The following is a 22,073-nucleotide window of genomic DNA, read 5'->3' on the forward strand; positions in this document are numbered from 1 at the left end:
TCAAACTATTCTGGCAACGTCTCGTTTCATAACTTGATTGCATTTTTGTCCGCTTTTCATCACATTATTATGACCGTTAAATGTAGGCTATTTTGCACGCTAAAATCTGATTCATCACAGGTAAACACAATAAAGAATGGGAACGTAAATTGGATTATGTATTCTAAATTGTAATTCCTCTGTATGTCCTGTTGGTGACCTCAGTGAGAAGTACTGTTAAGACGCTCTTAGCCGGTAACGAGTACTCTGGAGCACTCGTAGATCTACGAGTGTTTTCACGATGCTCTTAAGCTACGATGGTTTCGGGAAACAGTCGGCAAATCTTAAGACGTTCATAAGAGGGACTTTACGACGCTCTTAGGCTTAAGATGCTTTCGGGGAAGTGGGCCCATGTCTTTACAGTGAGGTGTAGTAATCACTCCTCTGTAGTTCTTCTCACTTTATATTTCACACTATAGATACATGTTGTATAAATAACTGTACGCAAATAAGCCTAAATATTAGTCCAAATATTTCCACTTTACTTAGTCTGCTGGGACATGACCTAATGAACTCCTATATCTGTCCGTGCAATTTTCTATGCCGTGTATATGTGATGTGGCCTACGTCTCTGAATCTATAAAATATGGGTTAGCTTTGCATTGCATATGATATCAACTATCCATCACATAAACAACATTACCTTGTTTATATCTTACTCTGTGGTGCGTATGTGCGTTTTATTTCTCATGGCGGCCAGTTTCCTTATTAAAATCCAAAGCCAGATATTCTAACTTTGGACTCTGAGTGCCGCTGTTGATCAGGGGAAATATTTTTGCACTACAGAAGTTGCGTCAGCAATCGGTAGATCCTCCCCTAACATTGCGCTCTGTGGTGTGTGAGGTAGTCTTGATTAGTATGCGTCTCTAAAGGACTGTTCGCAAGGCGAAGACTGGACTTATGGTGGATTTTTGACGCCAATATTGTTTGCAAAATGCTTCTTAAGCTTTTCTCGAGGATTACCATGGCCACCGATGAAGGGCGTAAGCGTTCATACATTGGAGTGTCCATCTTTAATCGACAGCACTGGCAAGTAATATTGTTACTGGCAACATTTTGTGATATTATTGGCGCACAGATTCGTTACTCTATTCCAGAGGAGATGAAAGTTGGCTCGCTTATTGGGAATGTTGCTCAAGACCTGGGGCTTGATGTGAAGAGGCTTAGATCGGGCCGTGCCCGTATCGTCACCGAAAGCGTACAGTATACAGAGCTGAAGCCAGACAAAGGGATTCTAGTTGTGAGCGAGAGAATAGACCGAGAGCAGCTATGCGGCGAAATCACCCCATGCAGCTTCAGTTTTGAGATCATTCTAGAAAATCCAATGGAACTACACCAGATCACAGTTGAAATATTAGATATAAATGACAATGCGCCCGTATTTCGGAAAACTGAAATCAATTTTGAGATAAGTGAAGCAGCTACTCTTGGTTCGCGTTTTCTGCTGGGTAGTGCCGATGATCCTGACGTCGGAATAAATGCACTTCAGAATTATATCCTTTCTCCAAATGCTCATTTTGTTTTAAAGCAGCAGTCGAATCCAGATGGTAGTAAATATGCAGAAATGGTTCTCCAGAAAGCTTTAGACAGAGAGGAGAATCCACGCCTTTCTTTAAAGCTTATAGCAGTCGACGGCGGAAATCCGCAAAGATCTGGCACTGTAAATATATATGTGACTGTACTAGATGCTAATGACAATGTCCCCGTGTTTAACCAGACCGTGTATAAATCGACTGTGATGGAAAATGCACCGAGAGGTACTTATGTGACGACAGTTAATGCAACTGATGCTGATACTGGTTCTTATGGAATGATAGTTTACTGTTTTGGTGATTTGAAAGAGGATTTAAAAGAAATATTTAGTATTGACGAGTCCACAGGCACTATTTATGTTGTCGGATCGATCGACTTTGAACAAAACAAACGATATGAAATTAGAGTTGAAGCTAAAGACCAAGGGGGATTCTCTGGTACAAGCAAAGTTATTATAGAAGTTATAGATATTAATGATAATGCCCCAGTTATGAACGTCAGGTCTTTTTCCACTCCTGTGTCTGAGGATTCTCCCATAGGAACGACAATCGCAATATTAAATGTCAAAGATGCTGATTCTTTTAAAAATGGTGAAGTTACATGCTCAATAGACAGAGGTCTTCCATTCCATATTAAATCATCTCTTGCAAATTATTATACTTTAGTCACGGACGCATTATTTGACCGCGAAACATTGTCTGAGTATAATATCACTATAACGGCTATCGACTCCGGATCTCCCCCCCTCTCTACTGTCAAGACGCTGCGCCTAACGCTGTCTGATGTCAATGACAACGCACCCATTTTCGAGCAGAACATGTATTCAGTGTATTTAATGGAAAATAATTCTCCCGGATTGTCCATTTTCACAGTAAGGGCGAGAGACTTGGATGCGAATCAAAATGCCAGAATCTCATATTACCTAGATGAAAAGCAGAGCGATGGAACTTCGGTATCTTCTTATTTATCTATAAATTCTGAAACGGGAGTTTTGCATGCTGTGCGTTCCTTTGACTTTGAGCAAATTAAGCAGCTACGTTTTATTGTTAAAGCTCAAGACGGTGGCTCGCCTCCTCTGAGTAGTAACGCCACTCTTAACGTGATCATCCAGGATCAAAATGACAATGCGCCTCAGATTCTTTATCCGATACAATCCAGTGGATCCCTTTTGGCTGAGATTGTGCCTCGGTCAGCAGATTTGGGCTACCTCGTCACCAAGGTGGTGGCTGTTGATGTGGACTCTGGACAGAATGCCTGGCTGTCTTATAAACTACATAAAGCTGCGGAGAGAGCCTTATTTGAGGTAGGCGCTCAGAATGGAGAGATAAGAACTATTCGGCAAATTACTGACAAGGACACGGTAAAGCAGAGGCTCACAGTTGTTGTGGAGGACAACGGACAACCCTCTCGCTCAGCAACAGTCAATGTTAACGTGGCTTTGGCGGACAGCTTTCCAGAAGTGCTCTCAGAGTTCACTGACATGACGCATGACAAAGAGTACAACGACAACCTGACTTTTTATTTGGTCCTGGCTTTAGCCGTTGTGTCTTTTCTTTTCATCGTGTCTATCATCTCAATCCTGTCAGTGAAATGCTACAGATGGAGACGTGAGAGAATGTTTTATAAATCTAACGGAAATCTCCCAGTCATTCCGTATTACCCACCTCTTTACGCAGACGTAGGTGGCACGGGTACTTTACAGCATGTTTATAATTACGAGGTTTGCAGAACAATGGACTCCAGAAAAAGTGATCTGCAATACCCTAGACCTTGTAGCGAAAGCATCATAAGCCTGGACACGTGCGGAAAAGATACACTCTCACGTGCCAACAGGGAGAGGCTGACCATGGATGATACAAACCAGGTGAGCTTTACTTTACTTGACAACGTTCTGTTATCGTGTTCTTTTTCCCTCCTGTGTATTTAACAAATAGGTTCACTCACTAATTCTGCGATATTTAAAGTCACAGTTTTTTGCATTACATATTATTGACAAGAACATGTGCACAATTTAGCTTTCAGTTGCTAGCCATGGTGCTGAAAGCTTACATTACTATGGAGTCAGACAGTCGAAGAGCTTACTTGGTATTTGTTTGTGGCTGTATGTCATATTGGAGCACTTGTCTGTTACTTTTACTTGCAGTACAACATATCGGTCTGCAAGTGCCGCTGTTGTTTTATATTGAGGGGAATTGTGAACTATATTAAGGTTGTGTACCTCCTCCGTCCCTGCATAAATAGCGACGACAAAGCTGTGCGGAAAACACGACGACATTTACCGAATGCATCTCCTTTACACTATCTTTGGATAACCTACTTGATTTCTTGTCATTATTGGACAGTATCATTTTTATTGGGGGAATATTTCGATATTGAAATACATTTTGAGGATTCTATTGTGCTTGTTACATCCAAAGAAAATGTCGGACAGGACAATGGCTTGGCAAGTACTGTTGTTTGTTTCTCTCTTTGGACTCAGTACCGTGCATGGACAGATCAGTTACTCGATTCCAGAAGAAATGCCGAAAGGCTCTGTAGTCGGAAACATAGCACAGGATTTAGGTCTGGATGTAAAAAGGCTTAAATCGGGAAAAGCTCGCATTTATACCGGAGACGGAACAGAATATGTAGATCTGATGAGAGAAAGGGGGATCCTTCTTATCAAAGAAAGGATAGACCGTGAAGCCCTGTGCGGACAGACTACGCCTTGCGCGCTGCATTTCCAAGTAATATTAGAAAATCCTATGGAGTTTTACAGTGTTGCAGTTCAGATCACGGATATTAATGACAATGCTCCTAGTTTTTCTGTGGAAGAAATGACGTTTGAGATAAGCGAGTCGTCTCTCCTCGGTGCACGATTTACGCTGGAAAAAGCCATAGATAGTGATGTTGGAATCAATGGCCTCCAAGGCTACGCCCTAAAGCCAAGTGATGTATTTGAATTAGAAACACATACTCATTCTGAGGACACTAAAAGTGTTGTAATGATTTTGAAAAGATCCCTTGATCGAGAGAAAGAAGATCACTTATCTTTACTTTTGACTGCTACTGATGGAGGTGATCCGCAGATGTCTGGGACAGTGCAGATACGCATTTCAGTACTAGATGCCAATGATAACGCGCCGATTTGTTCTCAAAGAGTATATAAATCTAGCGTTTTAGAAAATGCTCCAAAAGATACAGTGCTAACAACAGTGCACGCGTCTGATTCTGACGAAGGGATTAATGCTAAAGTAACATACACATTGTCGAAAACTGCCGCTGACATGTCTGGGTTATTTAAAATAGATGACACTACCGGTGTAGTTACATTGATAGGACAAACAGATTATGAGAAAAACAAACGCTATCAAATTGATGTTCTGGCAAAAGATCATGGAGGTCACTCAGATACATGTAAGGTGATTATTGATGTAATCGACGCAAACGATAACAGTCCAGTTTTAAATGTCATGTCCAAGTCGTCATCAATACCTGAAAACTCTAAATCCGGTACTGTCGTTAGTATTCTTAATATTCAGGACGCAGACTCGGCGGAGAATGGTAATGTTCAGTGCACTATAAATGAAAATATACCATTTATCTTGAAATCTACATCAAACAACTTCTACAGTTTAGTCACAGACGGCGAATTAGATCGAGAGAGAGATTCCGCATATAACATATATGTGACGTGCTCTGATGAAGGTGTACCCTCTCTATCTAGCAGCGTCACTCTCTCCCTACAGATATCAGATGTGAATGATAACGCACCCGTGTTTGAAAGAAGCGAGTATGAAGCCTCCATTTCAGAAAATAATTCGCCTGGCCTCTCAATTTTCACAGTGAAAGCCATGGATATGGATTTTAATCAAAATGCCCGAATTTCCTATATGTTGGAGGAATCTACGGTTAACGGGTTAACAGTCTCCTTCTATGTATCAGTTAATGCTGAGAGTGGTGTCATTCATGCTGTGCGCACTTTTGATTACGAACAGATAAAACATTTTAATTTCCGTGTCAAAGCACAAGACGGAGGATCTCCTCCGTTAAGTACCAATGTTAGTGTTAAAATAAACATTCAAGATCAGAATGACAACGCACCTCAGATTCTGTACCCAGTGCAAACTAGTGGCTCAGTGGTAGCTGAAATTGTCTCTCGTTCAGCAGATGTCGGCTATCTCGTTAGTAAAGTGGTGGCCGTTGATGTAGATTCGGGTCAAAATGCCTGGCTGTCATATAAACTATTGAAAGGGTCAGACAGGGCTCTCTTTGAAGTTGGCACCCAGAATGGAGAAATAAGAACTATACGCCAAGTCATTGATAAAGATGCTGTGAAACAAAAGCTCACTGTTGTAGTGGAGGACAACGGACAGCCCTCTCGCTCTGCTACAGTCAATGTCAACGTGGCTTTAGCGGACAGCTTTCCTGAAGTGCTCTCGGAGTTTACTGACTTTACGCACGACAAGGAATACAATGACAATCTGACTTTTTATTTAGTCCTGGCCCTCGCAGTTGTTTCATTTCTCTTCATTGTGTCCATCATAGCCATACTGTCGGTGAAGTGCTACAGATGGAGACGGGAGCGGATATTTTATAAATCCAATGGAAATCTACCGGTTATCCCATATTACCCGCCCCTTTACGCAGACGTTGGCGGCACGGGAACCATGCAGCATGTTTATAACTATGACGTTTATGGAACAACTGACTCTAGAAGGAGTGATGTAAAATGCCATAGACCTTGCAATGAAAGTGTTATTAGCCTGGATGCCCGTGGAACACTTAGGCCTACACTCCCACATGTCAATTCAGAGAAACTCCTCATGGATGACCAGGTGAGTCTTATTGCTTTTGTTAGATATTAGAATCACACTTTCTGCATGCAGCGTTGGGATGTTGCTATGAATTTGAAATATTTCTATTGAATCTTAAGTTGGTGACACTCTTTCAAATATATCTAAATTAAGTGTATAGCCTAGATGCGTTATTCTTGTGTTTCGGTTGCTGAGTCTGGCTCTGAGGCATAACCTATGTTTATAGGGTTATAGGTTATATGCTAAATATTGGTTCGATGTTGTCTTAACTCTTCAATAGTTTGGGGAATATGCACTAACAGGACTTGTACCTAAATCATTTTGCCAGTAATGCTGTGTGTGGCACTATTTGCCTGGCTCTGTGTGCAGTGGTGCGTGTGCTGACTAGCAGAATATAATGTAATATAGAACACTGGCTAATATGGTAGTGATTTGTGATCTTCGAAAAGCCGTGTGTAGTAATAGTGCAATGTGGGGATTGGACTCCGAGCGCCGCTGTTGGTTCACTTGTTCCAATTCTGTCTGGACGTGCGCTGCACCTCCTCTGTCAGTATGACTACATTTCGAAGAAGGGAGGTTCACTGGCAAACGTTTGGAATATAAACGCACACAAGAATACAAATGTTCCTTTTTTGTCGATTCAACAACCTCTCGTAACACGAGGAGGCATGTTGTGAGCCATTTGGAGTATTTTCATCACGGATTTAAATCACGGATTCCTGCTTTATATCGTTTCTCGCAAGGAAAATGTCGGAAAGAACAATGGCGTGGCAAGTACTGTCCTTTTTTTCTGTAGTATGTCTCAGCTCAGTCTATGGACAGGCCAGTTACTCAATACCCGAAGAGATGTCAAAGGGCTCCGTGGTGGGCAACATAGCGCAAGATCTGGGTTTGGATTTAAAGCGCATTAGATCAGGTAAAGCTCGTATTTACACGGCAGATAGCACTGAATACATCGAGCTGAGTAAAGAGAGAGGGCTGCTCCTCATTAACGAGAGAATAGATCGAGAGGCATTGTGCGGACAGACAACGCCTTGTGCTCTGCATTTTCAGATATTTCTCGAAAATCCTATAGAGTTTTATCACGTTAATGTGGAGATAACTGATATTAATGATCACGCACCGTTTTTCAAGAAAGGTGAAATACATTTCGAGATCAGTGAATCTGCTCTCGGTGGAGCGAAATTTGTCTTAGAGCAAGCTATGGATCAGGATGTAGGCGCCAACGGTCTACAGAGATACTCGTTGAAACCAACTGATCATTTTGATTTAAAATATGTAAGTCAACCAGATGGAGGCAAAATAGTTGAACTAGTTTTGCAAAAACACTTAGACAGGGAAGAGAGGGAGAATTTATCCTTGGAGTTAATAGCTATCGATGGAGGAGAGCCACAGCTTTCCGGAACTGCGCAGATACATATCACTGTTTTAGACGCGAATGATAATGCGCCTGTTTTTACGCAAGACGCTGTTAAAGCTTCGGTGAAAGAGAATTCTCCTATAGGCACTACTGTTGCCACCGTAAAGGCATCTGACCCTGATAAGAATGCATACGGTAAAATTCGGTATTCAATTACAAACACTCTGGATGGTGTCCCCGAAATGTTTGATATAGATGAGGATAACGGTACAGTAAAAATAATTGGACTCATAGATTACGAAAAGGCTTCGCATTATCAGATTAATGTAAGAGCAAGCGACTATGGAGGACTGACTGATTCCTGTAAAGTTATAGTTGATGTCATTGACATGAATGACAACAAACCAGACATAAAAATTATGTCAAAATCAAGTGCACTATCTGAAGATGCCAAACCAGGCACAGTAGTGACAGTTATAAATGTGCAAGATCCAGACTCCAACGAAAATGGAAAAGTGCAGTGTTCAATAACTGACAACATCCCCTTTGCACTGAAATCTTCATCAAACAACTTTTTTAGCTTGGTCACCGATAATGAGTTAGATCGAGAGAGAGACGCTGAATATAACATCAGTGTGACGTGCTCTGATGAAGGCGTGCCCTCGCTCTCCAACAGCGTCACTCTCTCCCTACAGATATCAGATGTGAATGATAACCCACCAGCATTTGAAAAAAGTTCATATGATGCCTCCATCGCAGAAAATAACTCACCAGGCGCTTCTATATTATCAGTAAAAGCCAGAGATAATGACTGGAAGCAGAATGCTCACGTGACTTACATACTGGAGGACTCGTCTGTGAATGGAGTCGCCATAGCGTCGTTTGTGTCTGTCAGTGCCGATAGTGGAGTCATAAAGACAGTGCGCTCTTTTGATTATGAGCAAATAAAGGCATTTCAATTCTTCGTGAAAGCGCAAGATGGTGGCTCTCCTCCACTCAGCAGTAATGTTAGTGTTAAAATATCCATCTTAGACCAGAATGACAATGCACCTCAGGTTCTGTATCCAGTGCAAACTAGCTCTTCACTTGTGGCAGAAGTGGTACCTCGCTCAGCAGATGTTGGCTATCTTGTGACAAAAGTGGTGGCTGTTGATGTGGACTACGGGCAGAATGCCTGGCTCTCCTATAAACTACTGAAAGCAACAGACAGAGCGCTCTTTGAAGTGGGCGCTCAGAATGGAGAAATAAGAACTATCAGACAGGTCACTGACAAAGACCCCGTGAAGCAGAAACTCACGGTTGTGGTTGAGGACAATGGGCTGCCATCCCGCTCTGCTACAGTGAATGTAAACGTGGCGGTGGCAGACAGCTTTCCCGAAGTGCTGTCGGAGTTCGTGGAGTTTAACAACGATAAGGAATACAATGACAATCTGACATTTTACCTCGTTTTGGCCCTGGCTGTTGTTTCATTCCTATTCATCGTGTCCATCATAGCCATTCTCTCAGTTAAGTGCTACAGATGGAGACGTGAGCGGATGTTTTATAAGTCCAACGGCAATCTCCCTGTCATTCCGTATTACCCGCCCCTTTACGCAGACGTAGGAGGAACCGGCACTTTACAGCACGTTTATAACTATGAGGTTTGCAGAACGACTGATTCCAGGAAAAGTGATCTGAAGTATGCCAGTCCACGTAGTCAGAGTATCATTAGCCTGGACTATAGTGGAACACTTACGCATGGCAGAGAGAAGAAACACATTGAGGATCCTACCGGACAGGTGAGCCTGATTTAAATATGAAGTCACTTACGTTTCAAGGTTATTTTCACATTGCTGTAGATGTGCATGAATTGGCACATAAAAACTGTACACATCTGAAGCATCTTTATGTAATATTTCAAGGTTGTTTGTTTGGGCTGTTAGGAACAAGACTGTCATGCACTGACATAATGCCCTATTCGTCCATATATAGGCTACATATTCTAAAACTTATTATTATTATTATTATTGAATTGATAACATATCCTTAATACCTAAAACATATAGATATGTTCTCCCGATTGGTTAAACTATGCAAAATAATTACATGATATTTATATAATTACAACCGGTAATTTGGCATTTAAAATTAGTTTAATATCATTGACCTTTGCGTTTTCTGTGTTTTACTGGACAATACCAGTTGCAGTTAAGTTGATTAGACTCAGAGTGACGCTGTTGGTCAGTCTCTGTCTCCTGAATTGTATTTCCTGTGTTACCTCCCCTTAATCGAATAACATAAGAACGACTGCGCATAGAGCGCAGCTAGAACTAAAGAAAGACCACGATTGGATGTACTAGGGAGCTCGCTTTCTTTCTGAGGACTCTCTGGGCGCCATATTTATCTATTTGTTTTGCGACTGCCACACTGCATGAACACGGACGCTCCTAACGGACTGGTGATTTATTTCAGTTTTGAGATGGACATGTCAAACAAAAGAAAGACATGGCAACTACTCATTTTTATTTCCTTCATCTCGGTAGGGTTAGTAACCGGACAAGTGAGCTATTCGATTCCAGAGGAAATGGCTAAGGGCTCTTTAGTCGGTAACCTGGCTCAGGATTTAGGTTTAGATCCGAAAAGGTTGAAATCGGGTAAAGGTCGTATTTACACAAGAGACAGTGGTGAGTACATTGACCTGAATAAAGACAGGGGCGTCTTACTAATAAAAGACAGGATTGACCGAGAAGCACTGTGCGGACAGACTACGCCCTGTGCTCTGCATTATCAGGTCATTTTGGAGAGCCCTATGGAATTGTATAGTGTGACAATAGAGATAACCGATATCAATGACAATCCCCCGCACTTTGAAAAAGAAGAGATGGTTTTTAGAATTAGTGAATCGGCTACAAATGGTGCAAAATTTGTGCTGGAGAGAGCTATGGATTTAGATGTCGGCATTAATGGCCTACAAGGTTATTCTCTTACGCCTTCGGAAAATTTCGCTCTCAAATTATTACCCCAAGCAGACGGAAGCAAAAATGTCGAAATGGTTCTACAAAAACCTTTAGATCGAGAAAAACAAGACCAGATTTCTTTAGTATTGACGGCTGTAGATGGGGGTAACCCTCAGTTGTCGGGCACGGCACAGATACGCATTAGTGTCTTGGATGTCAATGATAACGCCCCTGTTTTTACACAGGCAGCTTACAAAGCTGTTATCACGGAAAATGCCCCAAAAGGCACATTAGTGACCACTGTCAGCGCCTCTGATTTAGATCAAGGTCCAAATGGCAAAGTAACATATTCAATCAGTAACACACTGGATGATGTCAGACAGATATTTCAAATAAATGAGTACAGTGGCGAAGTCACTCTGATTGGCAGTGTTGATTACGAAAAGGCTCGTCATTATCAAATTAATGTACGAGCAAGCGACCAGGGGGGTCTTACAGACTCGTGTAACATTTTAGTTGATGTCTTGGACACAAATGATAATACGCCGAGTATAAGTATAATGTCTAAGTCAAATATAATATCTGAAGGCTTCGCGCAAGGTACAGCAGTTTCCATATTAAATGTCCAGGACTTAGACACCGGAGAGAATGGCAAAGTCCAATGTTCAATTAATGAAAACATACCATTTGCATTGAAAACTACATCGACTGACTTCTTTAGTTTGGTTACCGATGATGAATTAGATCGCGAAAGAAATTCTGAGTATAATATCACTGTGACGTGTTCTGATGAAGGATTGCCCTCGCTCTCCAGCAGCGTCACTCTCTCATTACAGATATCAGACATAAATGATAACGCGCCATTGTTTGAGAAGAGCACATATGTCGCATCTATTATGGAAAATAATTCCCCTGGTCTGTCTGTATTCACGGTAAAAGCCAGGGACGTTGATTGGAAACAGAATGCGCGTGTTTCTTATATTCTGGAGGAATCTTCGATAAGCGATGTGTCCGTCTTCTCTTATGTTTCTATTAATCCCGAGAGTGGAGTTGTTCATGCAGTGCGCTCTTTTGATTTTGAGCAATTAAAGGATTTTACTTTCCACATAAAAGCACGAGATGGAGGTTCCCCTCCACTCAGCAGTAATGTCAGTGTTAAAATACTGATCCAAGATCAGAATGACAATGCGCCTCAGGTGCTGTATCCAGTGCGCGGGGGCTCTCTGGTGGCTGAAATGATTCCTCGTTCAGCAGATGTTGGATATTTGGTCACTAAAGTGGTGGCTGTTGATGTGGACTCTGGGCAGAATGCCTGGCTCTCTTATAAACTGCTGAAAGCGACGGACAGAGCACTATTTGAAATAGGCGCACAGAATGGAGAAATAAGAACTATTCGCCAAGTTACTGACAAAGATGCTGTAAAGCAAAAGCTCACTGTTGTGGTGGAGGACAACGGACATCCGTCTCGCTCTGCAACAGTCAATGTCAACGTGGCTCTGGCGGACAGCTTTCCTGAAGTCCTCTCGGAGTTCTCCGATTTTACACACGACAAGGATAATGACAACTTGACTTTTTTCCTCGTCTTGGCATTGGCGGTGGTGTCATTTCTCTTCATTGTATCCATCATAGCCATACTGTCAGTGAAATGCTACAGATGGAGACGAGAGAGAAGTTTTTATAAATATAATGGCCATCTCCCAGTCATTCCATATTATCCACCCCTTTACTCCGACTCAGTGGGCACGGGTACTTTACAGCATGTGTACAATTACGAAGTTTGCCGGACAACTGACTCGCGAAAGAGTGACTTGAAATACGGACGACCTTACACCGAAAGTATCATTAGTCTGGATACTAGTGGAGCACAGACACTACGTCGTGCGGATCTGGACACACTGGTCAGCGATGATTCTAAAGATCAGGTATGGTTTAAAATGTAATCTAACATGTAGAAAAATCTCCACCTTTGCTTTAATTTCAAAGACACGTCACTTTTGTCATCCTTTGTCAACATCAAAACATATTTTTGTTATTACATCTTCATCTCAGAGAGCTCGGTAAATGCTTAATTGTTAAGTGTTGAAAGTTTATTATATACTGGGATCCCATATGTCGCTGATCATGGTCCTGAAATGTGTGCACATGACGCATATGCTGATCACAAAAGCACGTGGGGGAAGATTGGGAATCTCTCTCTCTCACTCACTCCTTCACACACACACACACACACACACACACACTCACACACTCACACACACACACAGTACACGTAGATAGTGATGTGTTTACACATTTTGTCTAACGCGCTGTTTACGTTTTGGCATGATTTATGGTATACTGTCGTGGTTATTCTGCTCATGCCCTAATATGCCTTAGTTATTCTTGAGTTGTAGAGGGTATGCATTACTAGGTGCTTTAAATGCTTAAATGGAATGCTTTGGTAAGGTAGGTTACGTGTTGACCAACTGGAACACATGTGTAGTTCAAAGGATTTGACTCAGAGTGCCGCTGTTGACCAGCATGTTGCTGTAAACGATGCAGATTTTTTTTAGCGTTCCTCCCCTGTCTCTAAAGAAAGAAAAGCATAGCTGCCAGAGCACATAGTCAAGAAAATGGAGTAGGAGAAACATCGAAATTTTCCGTTTGGTTTTTTATGAATTTATAAACGCATTAAGGGTCATATTTGTGCTTTTAAGTGTATGGTTATACTGCCTCGATTCACTGCATATCATCTCGGAGCTGTCTGGACAATTTATTTCGCTTGGATGTGGAAATTACTGGAGAGAACAATGGCCCGGCGAGTACTGTTGTTTATTTCGGCACTCTCTATTGGTTTAGTGCAAGGACAAGTCAGCTACTCTATTCCCGAAGAGATGACGAAAGGTTCTGTGGTCGGGAACATAGCACAGGACTTGGGATTGGATCTAAAAAGACTGATATCAGGTAAAGCTCGTATTTATACCGGAGAAAGCGCACAATATATTGAGTTAAGCAGAGAGAGAGGGATGCTTGTTATCAAAGAGAGAATTGATAGAGAGGCTCTTTGTGGACAGACGACGCCCTGCGCTCTTCATTTTCAAATAATTCTGGAGAAGCCGATGGAACTGTATAGAGTTACGGTGGAGATTACCGACATTAATGACAATTCTCCAGTTTTCACAATGAAGGAGATGACATTTGAAATAAGTGAGCTTTCACAGCCAGAAACCCGGTTCGTGTTGGAGACAGCAATCGACAATGATGTCGGCGTCAATGGCCTTCAGATCTACGTGCTAAAGCCTAGCGAACATTTTGCTTTGAAAATGCATAATTTGGCCGATGGCGCAAAGAGTGTTGAAATGGTTTTACAAAAGCAACTAGATCGAGAAAAACAAGACCGCCTGTCTTTATTGCTCACAGCTTTAGATGGCGGAGAGCCTCAGTTGTCTGGCACGATGGAAATTCTTATAACTGTTGTAGATGCCAACGATAATGCCCCGGTTTGTTCTCAGGCTATATATAAGACCACTGTAAAAGAGAATGCGCCAAAAGGCACCATTCTGACTACAGTTAGCGCATCCGATGCTGACCAGGGTTCATATGGTATTGTCACATATGCTCTATCAAGCAATGCAAAAGGTTTGGCAGAATTATTTCAGGTAAACAGTAATGATGGCATGCTAACTTTAATAGGAAGCATCGACTTTGAAAAAAATAAGCAATATCAGATTTCAGTACAAGCGAAAGACCAGGGTGGCCACTCTGATTCTTGCAAAGTAATCGTGGATGTCACCGATGTAAATGACAATAGTCCCGTCATAAATATAATTTCTGAATCAAATGAAATATCAGAGAATTCAGAAACTGGGACTGTTGTAGCTATGATGAATATACAAGACGCAGACACAGCCGAGAATGGCAATGTAAAATGTGCTCTTAATGAGGATATCCCCTTTATCATACAGTCTTCATCCGATGGGTTTTATAGTATTGTCACGGATAATGTACTAGACCGAGAGCAAGTATCGGTGTATAACATCACTGTTACATGCTCTGATGACGGCGTGCCATCTCTGTCAAGTAGCGTAATGCTCTCATTAAAGATAACAGATGTAAATGATAACGCACCTGTGTTCGACAGTGCTATATATGAGGCTTCCATATTAGAAAATAATGCACCAGGTGTGTCAATATTCAGTATAAAAGCAAAAGACGCGGACTGGAACCAAAATGCCCGCGTGTCTTATATTCTAGAGGATTCGTCCGTTAATGGAGTGTCTATATCGTCTTATGTATCTGTTAGTGCTGACAGTGGAGTCATTAATGCTCTTCGTTCATTCGACTTCGAGCAGATAAAGAGTTTTCAGTTCCATGTGAAAGCGCAAGATGGAGGATCCCCTCCATTGAGCAGCAATGTTACCGTTAGGATATATATTCAGGACCAGAATGACAATGCGCCACAGGTACTTTATCCGGTTCAAACCAGCAGCTCTGTGGTAGCTGATATCGTGCCTCGTTCAGCAGATGTGGGCTACCTCGTCACCAAAGTGGTGGCTGTTGATGTGGATTCTGGACAGAATGCTTGGCTGTCATATAAACTGCAGAAAGCGACAGAGAGGGCGCTGTTTGAAGTGGGCGCTCAGAATGGAGAAATAAGAACTATACGCCAAGTTACTGATAAAGATGCTATCAAACAAAAGTTTGTCATTGTGGTGGAGGACAACGGGCAGCCCTCCCGATCAGCCACTGTTAATGTCAACGTGGCTTTGGCGGACAGTTTCCCTGAGGTGCTCTCGGAATTCACTGAGTTTACGCATGACAAGGAATACAACGACAAACTGACTTTTTATTTAGTCCTGGCCTTGGCTGTCGTTTCCTTCCTTTTCATTGTGTCCATAATAGCCATACTATCTGTAAAATGTTACAGATGGAGACAAGAGAAGATGTTTTATAAATCCAACGGGAATCTTCCAGTCATCCCGTATTATCCTCCTCTTTATGCTGACGTAGGTGCCACAGGAACATTGCCACACGTGTATAATTATGACGTCTGCAGAACTACCGATTCTAGAAAGAGTGACATGAAATATGACAGAACGTACAGTCGAAGCATCGTCAGTCTGGATACTAACGGAACATGCACACTGCCTCATTTGCAACCAGAGAAACTGGTTAACGAGGACTCCATGGACCAGGTGAGCCTTAAACATCCGTTTAATGCCACTGACTGGGTGTGCGCCCTGTGTTTAGTGCTTTATCTGTTAAACTATTTGATATGTGTTTCAATGTCTGCCGTACTGATAATTGTAAATTGATTGTGGCTAAAACCTTAGAATATCTTGGCACTGGCCTTGGTGCTGAAACACTGCATATGGCATACTATGGTACTTGCTGTGTGTAATGCTTTCTTGTAAACTTTATTGTATAATGACAGCTTCTGCTTGTACTTCAAGAATGTTTTTGTTATAGCTGGCTGTTTTGTTATATTAAGTCCTGTCTTATTTACTAAGACAATTCAGCTGGACAAACACCCATATTCGTCAGCGAATTCACACTGTGTGCGTGTGTGTTTGAGAGAGAGAGAGAGAGAGAGAGAGAGAGAGAGAGAGAGAGAGAGAGAGAGAGAGAGAGAGAGAGAGAGAGAGAGAGAGAGAGAGAGAGAGAGTGTAGGGGTGGGGATTAGGGTGCATATGGGTGCGTGTGTGTGGATGTGTGTGAAAGAGGGAAAGGGAGAGCAGGGTAAAATGCTGTTGGTGTTGCTTAAATGACATGTTGTATGTACACTAAATTGAATAGTTAGATGAACATGGTTGGATGTACGCATGGAGACACGATGAAGACAAATATCTCTTCTGGGCTTTGTATTTTCTCCTAAATTCAAACATGTGCAATTGCGTGATTTTGACTCAGAGTGCCGCTGTTGGTCAGCATGTTGCCGTGTGAACAGCACATGTCAGACAGTGACACCTCCCAAGTTGGAAATCGTGAAAGGAAAGAGAAGCTTCATATAGAGCAGTGTCATAAGGAAAAACGACAGACGTTTGTGGATATTGTGCCGTGCCGTGAGGATATCTCTCTTTTTTATTCACAAGGGGATTTGCAGAACTTACATTGCAACTTACATTCTCAGGGATTCACTTTTTTTCAAGCACAGCTCTTTCGGTGGAATGCCGGACAGAACAATGGCACTGCAAGTATTGGTGTTTCTTGTCCTTGTTGTCGGTTTAGTGAGAGGGCAAGTCAGTTACTCCATTCCAGAGGAAATGCCAAAAGGCTCTGTTGTCGGAAACATAGCCCAGGATCTGGGTTTAGATTTGAAACGACTGAAATCGGGTAATGGGCGTATATATACTGGAAATAGTGCGACATACATCGACCTGAATAAAGAGAGAGGGGTCTTGCTTGTAATAGAGAAAATAGACCGTGAAGCGATATGTAAGCAGATCACTCCGTGCGCTTTGCATTTACAGATTATTTTAGAGGACCCTATTGAATTTTACAGTGTTAATGTAGAGATTACCGACATAAACGACAATGCACCTGTTTTTAAAACGAATGAAATGAAATTTGAAATAATGGAATCCTTGCTTATTGGTGCGAGGTTTGATTTAGAGAGAGCCATTGACAATGATGTTGGCGTCAATGGTCTTCAGAGCTATTTGCTTGATCCAACTGATAACTTCGCCTTGAAATCGTCAGGTAAATCCAGTAAAAACGTTGAAATGGTTTTACAAAAACCGCTTGATCGGGAGAAACAGCCACATATAGCATTAACATTGTCTGCTATGGATGGAGGCGACCCACAGATGACTGGGACAATGCAGATACTGATTACAGTGCTGGATGCGAATGATAATGCCCCTATCTGTTCTCAGTCACTGTATAAAGCAAGCGTGGAAGAAAATTCACCCAAGGGCACGGTTTTAGCTACAGTAAGAGCATCGGATGCCGATGAAGGATTACATGGTTTAATTCAGTATTCTATTGCTAATGCTGTGGATGGCGCATCGGAGCTCTTTAAGATAAATGATCACAGTGGTATTCTGTCAGTATCTGGAAATATAGATTTTGAAATAATGCATGCTTATGAGTTTGATGTTCGTGCAACAGATCATGGAGGTCATTCTGATACATGTAAAGTCATTATAGATATAATTGATAACAATGACAATAAACCAGTTATCAACATAATGTCAAAATCTAAAGAGATAAGCGAGAATTCTAAATTGGGCACTGTTATAGCAGCGATAAATGTCCAAGATGCAGATTCAGGTGACAATGGAAACATTCGCTGTTCATTACTCGATAGAAATCTTCCATTTACACTTAGATCTGAATCTAGCAGCTTCTTCAGTTTAATTACCGATAATGAAATAGACAGAGAAAGACAATCAGAGTATAACGTCACTGTGCTTTGTTCTGATGAGGGAGTCCCCTCGCTCTTCAGCAGCGTCACTCTCTCCCTACTGATATCAGATGTAAATGACAACGCACCTGTGTTTGAAAAAAGCACATATGAAGCCGCAATAATTGAAAACAACAAACCTGGACACTCTATTTTCGCAGTGAAAGCCACAGATGCGGATTGGAAGCAGAATGCGCGAATTTCCTATATGCTGGAGGACTCTATGATTAACGGGGTGTCTGTGTCCTCGTTCGTGTCTGTCAGTGTTGACAGCGGAGTCATCCATGCTGTGCGCTCTTTTGATTTCGAGCAATTAAAGGATTTCAATTTCCGCGTAAAAGCGCAAGATGGCGGCTCTCCTCCATTAAGTAGCAATGTCAGTGTTAAAATAGTCATCCAAGACCAGAATGACAATGCACCTCAAATTCTCTATCCAGTACAAACTAGTGGGTCTCTTGTCACTGAGCTAGTGCCTCGTTCAGCAGATGTTGGGTATTTGGTTACTAAAGTGGTAGCTGTTGATGTGGATTCCGGTCAGAATGCCTGGCTATCATATAAACTACAGAAAGGGACAGACAGAGCTCTCTTTGATGTTGGCGCACAGAATGGAGAAATAAGAACTATACGCCAAGTCATTGATAAAGATGCTGTGAAGCAAAAGCTCACTGTTGTAGTGGAGGACAACGGACAACCCTCTCGCTCTGCTACTGTCAATGTTAACGTGGCTTTAGCCGACAGCTTCCCTGAAGTGCTCTCGGAGTTCACTGACTTTACGCATAAGGAGTACAACGACAATTTGACTTTTTATTTAGTACTGGCCCTGGCAGTTGTTTCTTTTCTTTTTATTGTGTCTATCATAGCCATACTGTCGGTGAAGTGCTACAGATGGAGACGTGAGCAGATGTTTTATAAGTCCAACGGAAATCTACCGGTTATTCCATATTACCCACCTCTTTACACGGACCCAGTCGGCACAGGTACCCTTCAACACGTCTATAATTATGAAGTCTGCAGAACAGCTGATTCCAGGAAAAGTGATCTGAAATATGGCAGATCCTGTAGCCAGAGCATCATTAGTCTGGACACAGCTGGGACACTTCCTCATGCACAGAAAGGTGCCGTATCATCGGCGGATTTTGACGAACAGGTGAGAAAACCATGAAGGCTAATATGCCTTCAGCTATGTTGCTGACGCAATTAGTTGGTATGCAATGCACACTTCTAACTGTCACTTTAAGATACAGTAATTATGATTAATTTGTGACTTCACTTTCATTGTATTCATCACTAATGCAGCATTCCTATGTGGATATTAGCAAGTGATACTACAGTATTAAGTCCTTCCTCATCTTTTAAGTGGATATTTTTAATTCGGTGTGCAGTTTAGCTAAATGAACTCAGAGTGCCGCTGTTGGTCAGTGTAAATCAACAGTACCTCCCCTTGTCTCGTCATTATCCTCGCTTGTGAAAAATCCCAGCATAGATGCACCGTCCACATTACAAAGAACTCGACGTGAAGAAGATCTCGTTTTCAAAGAAGTAAACAGGATTTCTAAACATATCCACATTGGGATTAATGCTCTTGTCCAAACCATAGGATTGTTTATGGATTATACCATTATTTCGACGCATTGAGAAAATGACGGATAGAACAATGGCACGGCAAGTAGTCTGGTTTATGTTTCTCGTGTCTCTCAGCTCAGTAGTGGCGCAGGTCAGTTACACAATTCCAGAGGAGATGGCTAAAGGCTCTTTAGTTGGTAATATAGCGATGGATTTGGGGTTAGACGTGAAAAGACTAGTTTCAGGCAAAGCTCGTATTTTCACCGGAGATAGCGTCGAGTATATTGAGCTCATTAAAGAAAAGGGTGTCCTCTTGATCAAAGACAGAATAGACAGAGAAACATTATGTGGGCAGACAACGCCCTGTGCTTTACATTTTCAGATTATTCTGGAAAATCCAATTGAATTCTTCCGTGTTACTGTTGAGATAACTGATATAAACGACAATGCTCCTGTTTTTAAAAAGGACGAACTTAAATTTGAAATAAGCGAAATAGCGGCAGTAGGGTCGAGATTTAGCCTTGAGAGAGCTGTAGATCCAGATGTCGGTATAAATAGCCTCCAAAGCTATACTCTGAAACCGACAGAACATTTCAGTTTGAAATTAAATAGCCAAGCAGATGGGAGTAAAAAGGTTGAAATGGTTTTACAGAAACCTCTTGATAGGGAAAAACAAGAGAAGATGTCTTTGTTGTTAACTGCTTTGGATGGGGGTGAGCCGCAGATGTCTGGTACAGTTCAGATTCATGTCACGGTGCTAGACGCAAACGACAACAGACCTATTTTCTCCCAGTCTGTATATAAAGTAAGTATTGCTGAGAATTCGCCAGTGGGAACGTTATTAACAGTCGTTACGGCAGTGGACAGTGACAAAGACGCAAACGGCTTGGTGTCCTACTCTATTACAAGCAGTACTGATGGAGTAATTGAACTTGTGACTATAAATGAGGAGAATGGAGAAATCCGTTTAGTTGGACAACTGGACTATGAAAAAGCCAAACATTACCAGATCGATGTTGATGCCAAAGACCACGGTGGCCTTTCAGATTCCAGTAAACTCGTTATTGATATACTGGATGTGAACGATAACAAACCACTGATTAACGTCATGTCAACATCCAAGTCAGTGCCAGAAAATTCGGCACCAGATACTGTTATAGCTATTATGAGTGTCCAAGACCCAGATTCAGAGAGAAATGGGCAGGTTCAGTGCAGTATTGACGATAATATCCCATTTATAATTAGATCGACATCAAATGGTTTTTATAGTGTAGTTACTGAGAATGATTTGGATCGAGAGACAGAGTCATCTTATAACATTACTGTAATATGTTCTGATAATGGAGAACCATCTCTCATGAACAGCCACACTCTCTCCTTACAAGTATCAGATGTAAATGATAATGCGCCAGTGTTTGAGAAGAGCTTCTATGAGGCTTTCGTTATGGAGAACAACTCTCCGGGTCTCTCTGTATTCACAGTAAAAGCCATAGACGCAGACTGGAACCAAAATGCTAGAATATCCTACATGTTAGAAGATTCCTCGATTAATGGCGTGCCTGTCTCTTCATACGTATCCGTCAGTGCTGAGAGCGGAATTATCCATGCGGTTCGCGCTTTTGACTATGAGCAAATAAAGGAGTTTGTATTTCGAATAAAAGCTCAAGACGGCGGCTCCCCTCCCCTGAGTAGTAATGCTACTGTTAAAATATTGGTGCAGGATCAAAACGATAACGCACCGCAGGTTTTATACCCAGTACAGACTAGTGTTTCGGCCATTGCTGAAATTGTTCCCCGTTCAGCAGATGTTGGCTACCTCGTCACGAAAGTTGTTGCTGTTGATGTGGACTCTGGTCAAAATGCCTGGCTGTCTTATAAACTCTTGAAGGCAACAGACAGAGCGCTGTTTGAAGTTGGTGCACAAAATGGAGAAATAAGAACTATACGACAAGTCACAGATAAAGATGTTGTGAAGCAAAAGCTCACTGTTGTAGTGGAAGACAACGGGCAGCCGTCTCGTTCAGCAACTGTGAATGTTAACGTAGCAGTGGCCGACAGCTTCCCCGAAGTGCTCTCGGAGTTTAGTGACTTTACGCACGACAAGGAGTACAATGACAGCCTGACATTTTACCTCGTTTTGGCCCTGGCTGTAGTTTCATTCCTATTCATTGTGTCCATCATAGCCATACTCTCAGTGAAATGCTACAGATGGAGACGTGAGAGGATGTTTTATAAGTCCAATGGAAATCTCCCTGTTATTCCATATTACCCACCTCTTTACGCGGACGCAGGTGGCACTGGAACACTGCAACGCGTTTACAATTACGAGCTGTACAGAACAACTGACTCCCGAAAGAGTGATATGAAATATGGAGGTCAAAGCACTTTGGACACAAATGGATCACAGACACTTCCTCATATGCAGAGAGACAGAATGAGCACTGAAGACTTAAATGAGCAGG

General features: G+C 42.0%; 1 protein-coding gene across 26 annotated transcripts in view; it reads left to right on the forward strand.

Moving 5' to 3' along the window:
* Window positions 1-22,073, forward strand: part of pcdh2g28 (protocadherin 2 gamma 28) — a 197,058-nt gene that overhangs the window by 83,403 nt on the left and 91,582 nt on the right. For 2 of the 26 annotated variants that reach the window (XR_006025614.1, XR_006025615.1), the window contains exon 1: window positions 19,495-22,072. The exons of 12 other annotated variants lie outside the window; for them this stretch is intronic. Coding sequence is in view for 12 of the 14 variants with exons in the window: in XM_042073665.1 (XP_041929599.1) it covers window positions 10,139-12,586; window positions 13,361-15,838; window positions 16,554-16,586 (4,959 nt within the window). In the remaining 2 variants the exon portion in view is untranslated. Of the gene's footprint in view, window positions 1-950; window positions 3,437-3,675; window positions 6,390-6,536; window positions 9,507-9,787; window positions 12,587-13,360; window positions 15,839-16,337; window positions 19,196-19,494; window position 22,073 lie in introns of those variants that run through there. 12 more of the 26 variants (XM_042073668.1, XM_042073665.1, XM_042073702.1 and 9 more) reach the window with 12 other exon arrangements.

This window comes from Alosa sapidissima, chromosome 20 (assembly GCF_018492685.1).
Source record: "Alosa sapidissima isolate fAloSap1 chromosome 20, fAloSap1.pri, whole genome shotgun sequence".
Classification (NCBI taxonomy): Eukaryota; Metazoa; Chordata; class Actinopteri; order Clupeiformes; family Clupeidae; genus Alosa; species Alosa sapidissima.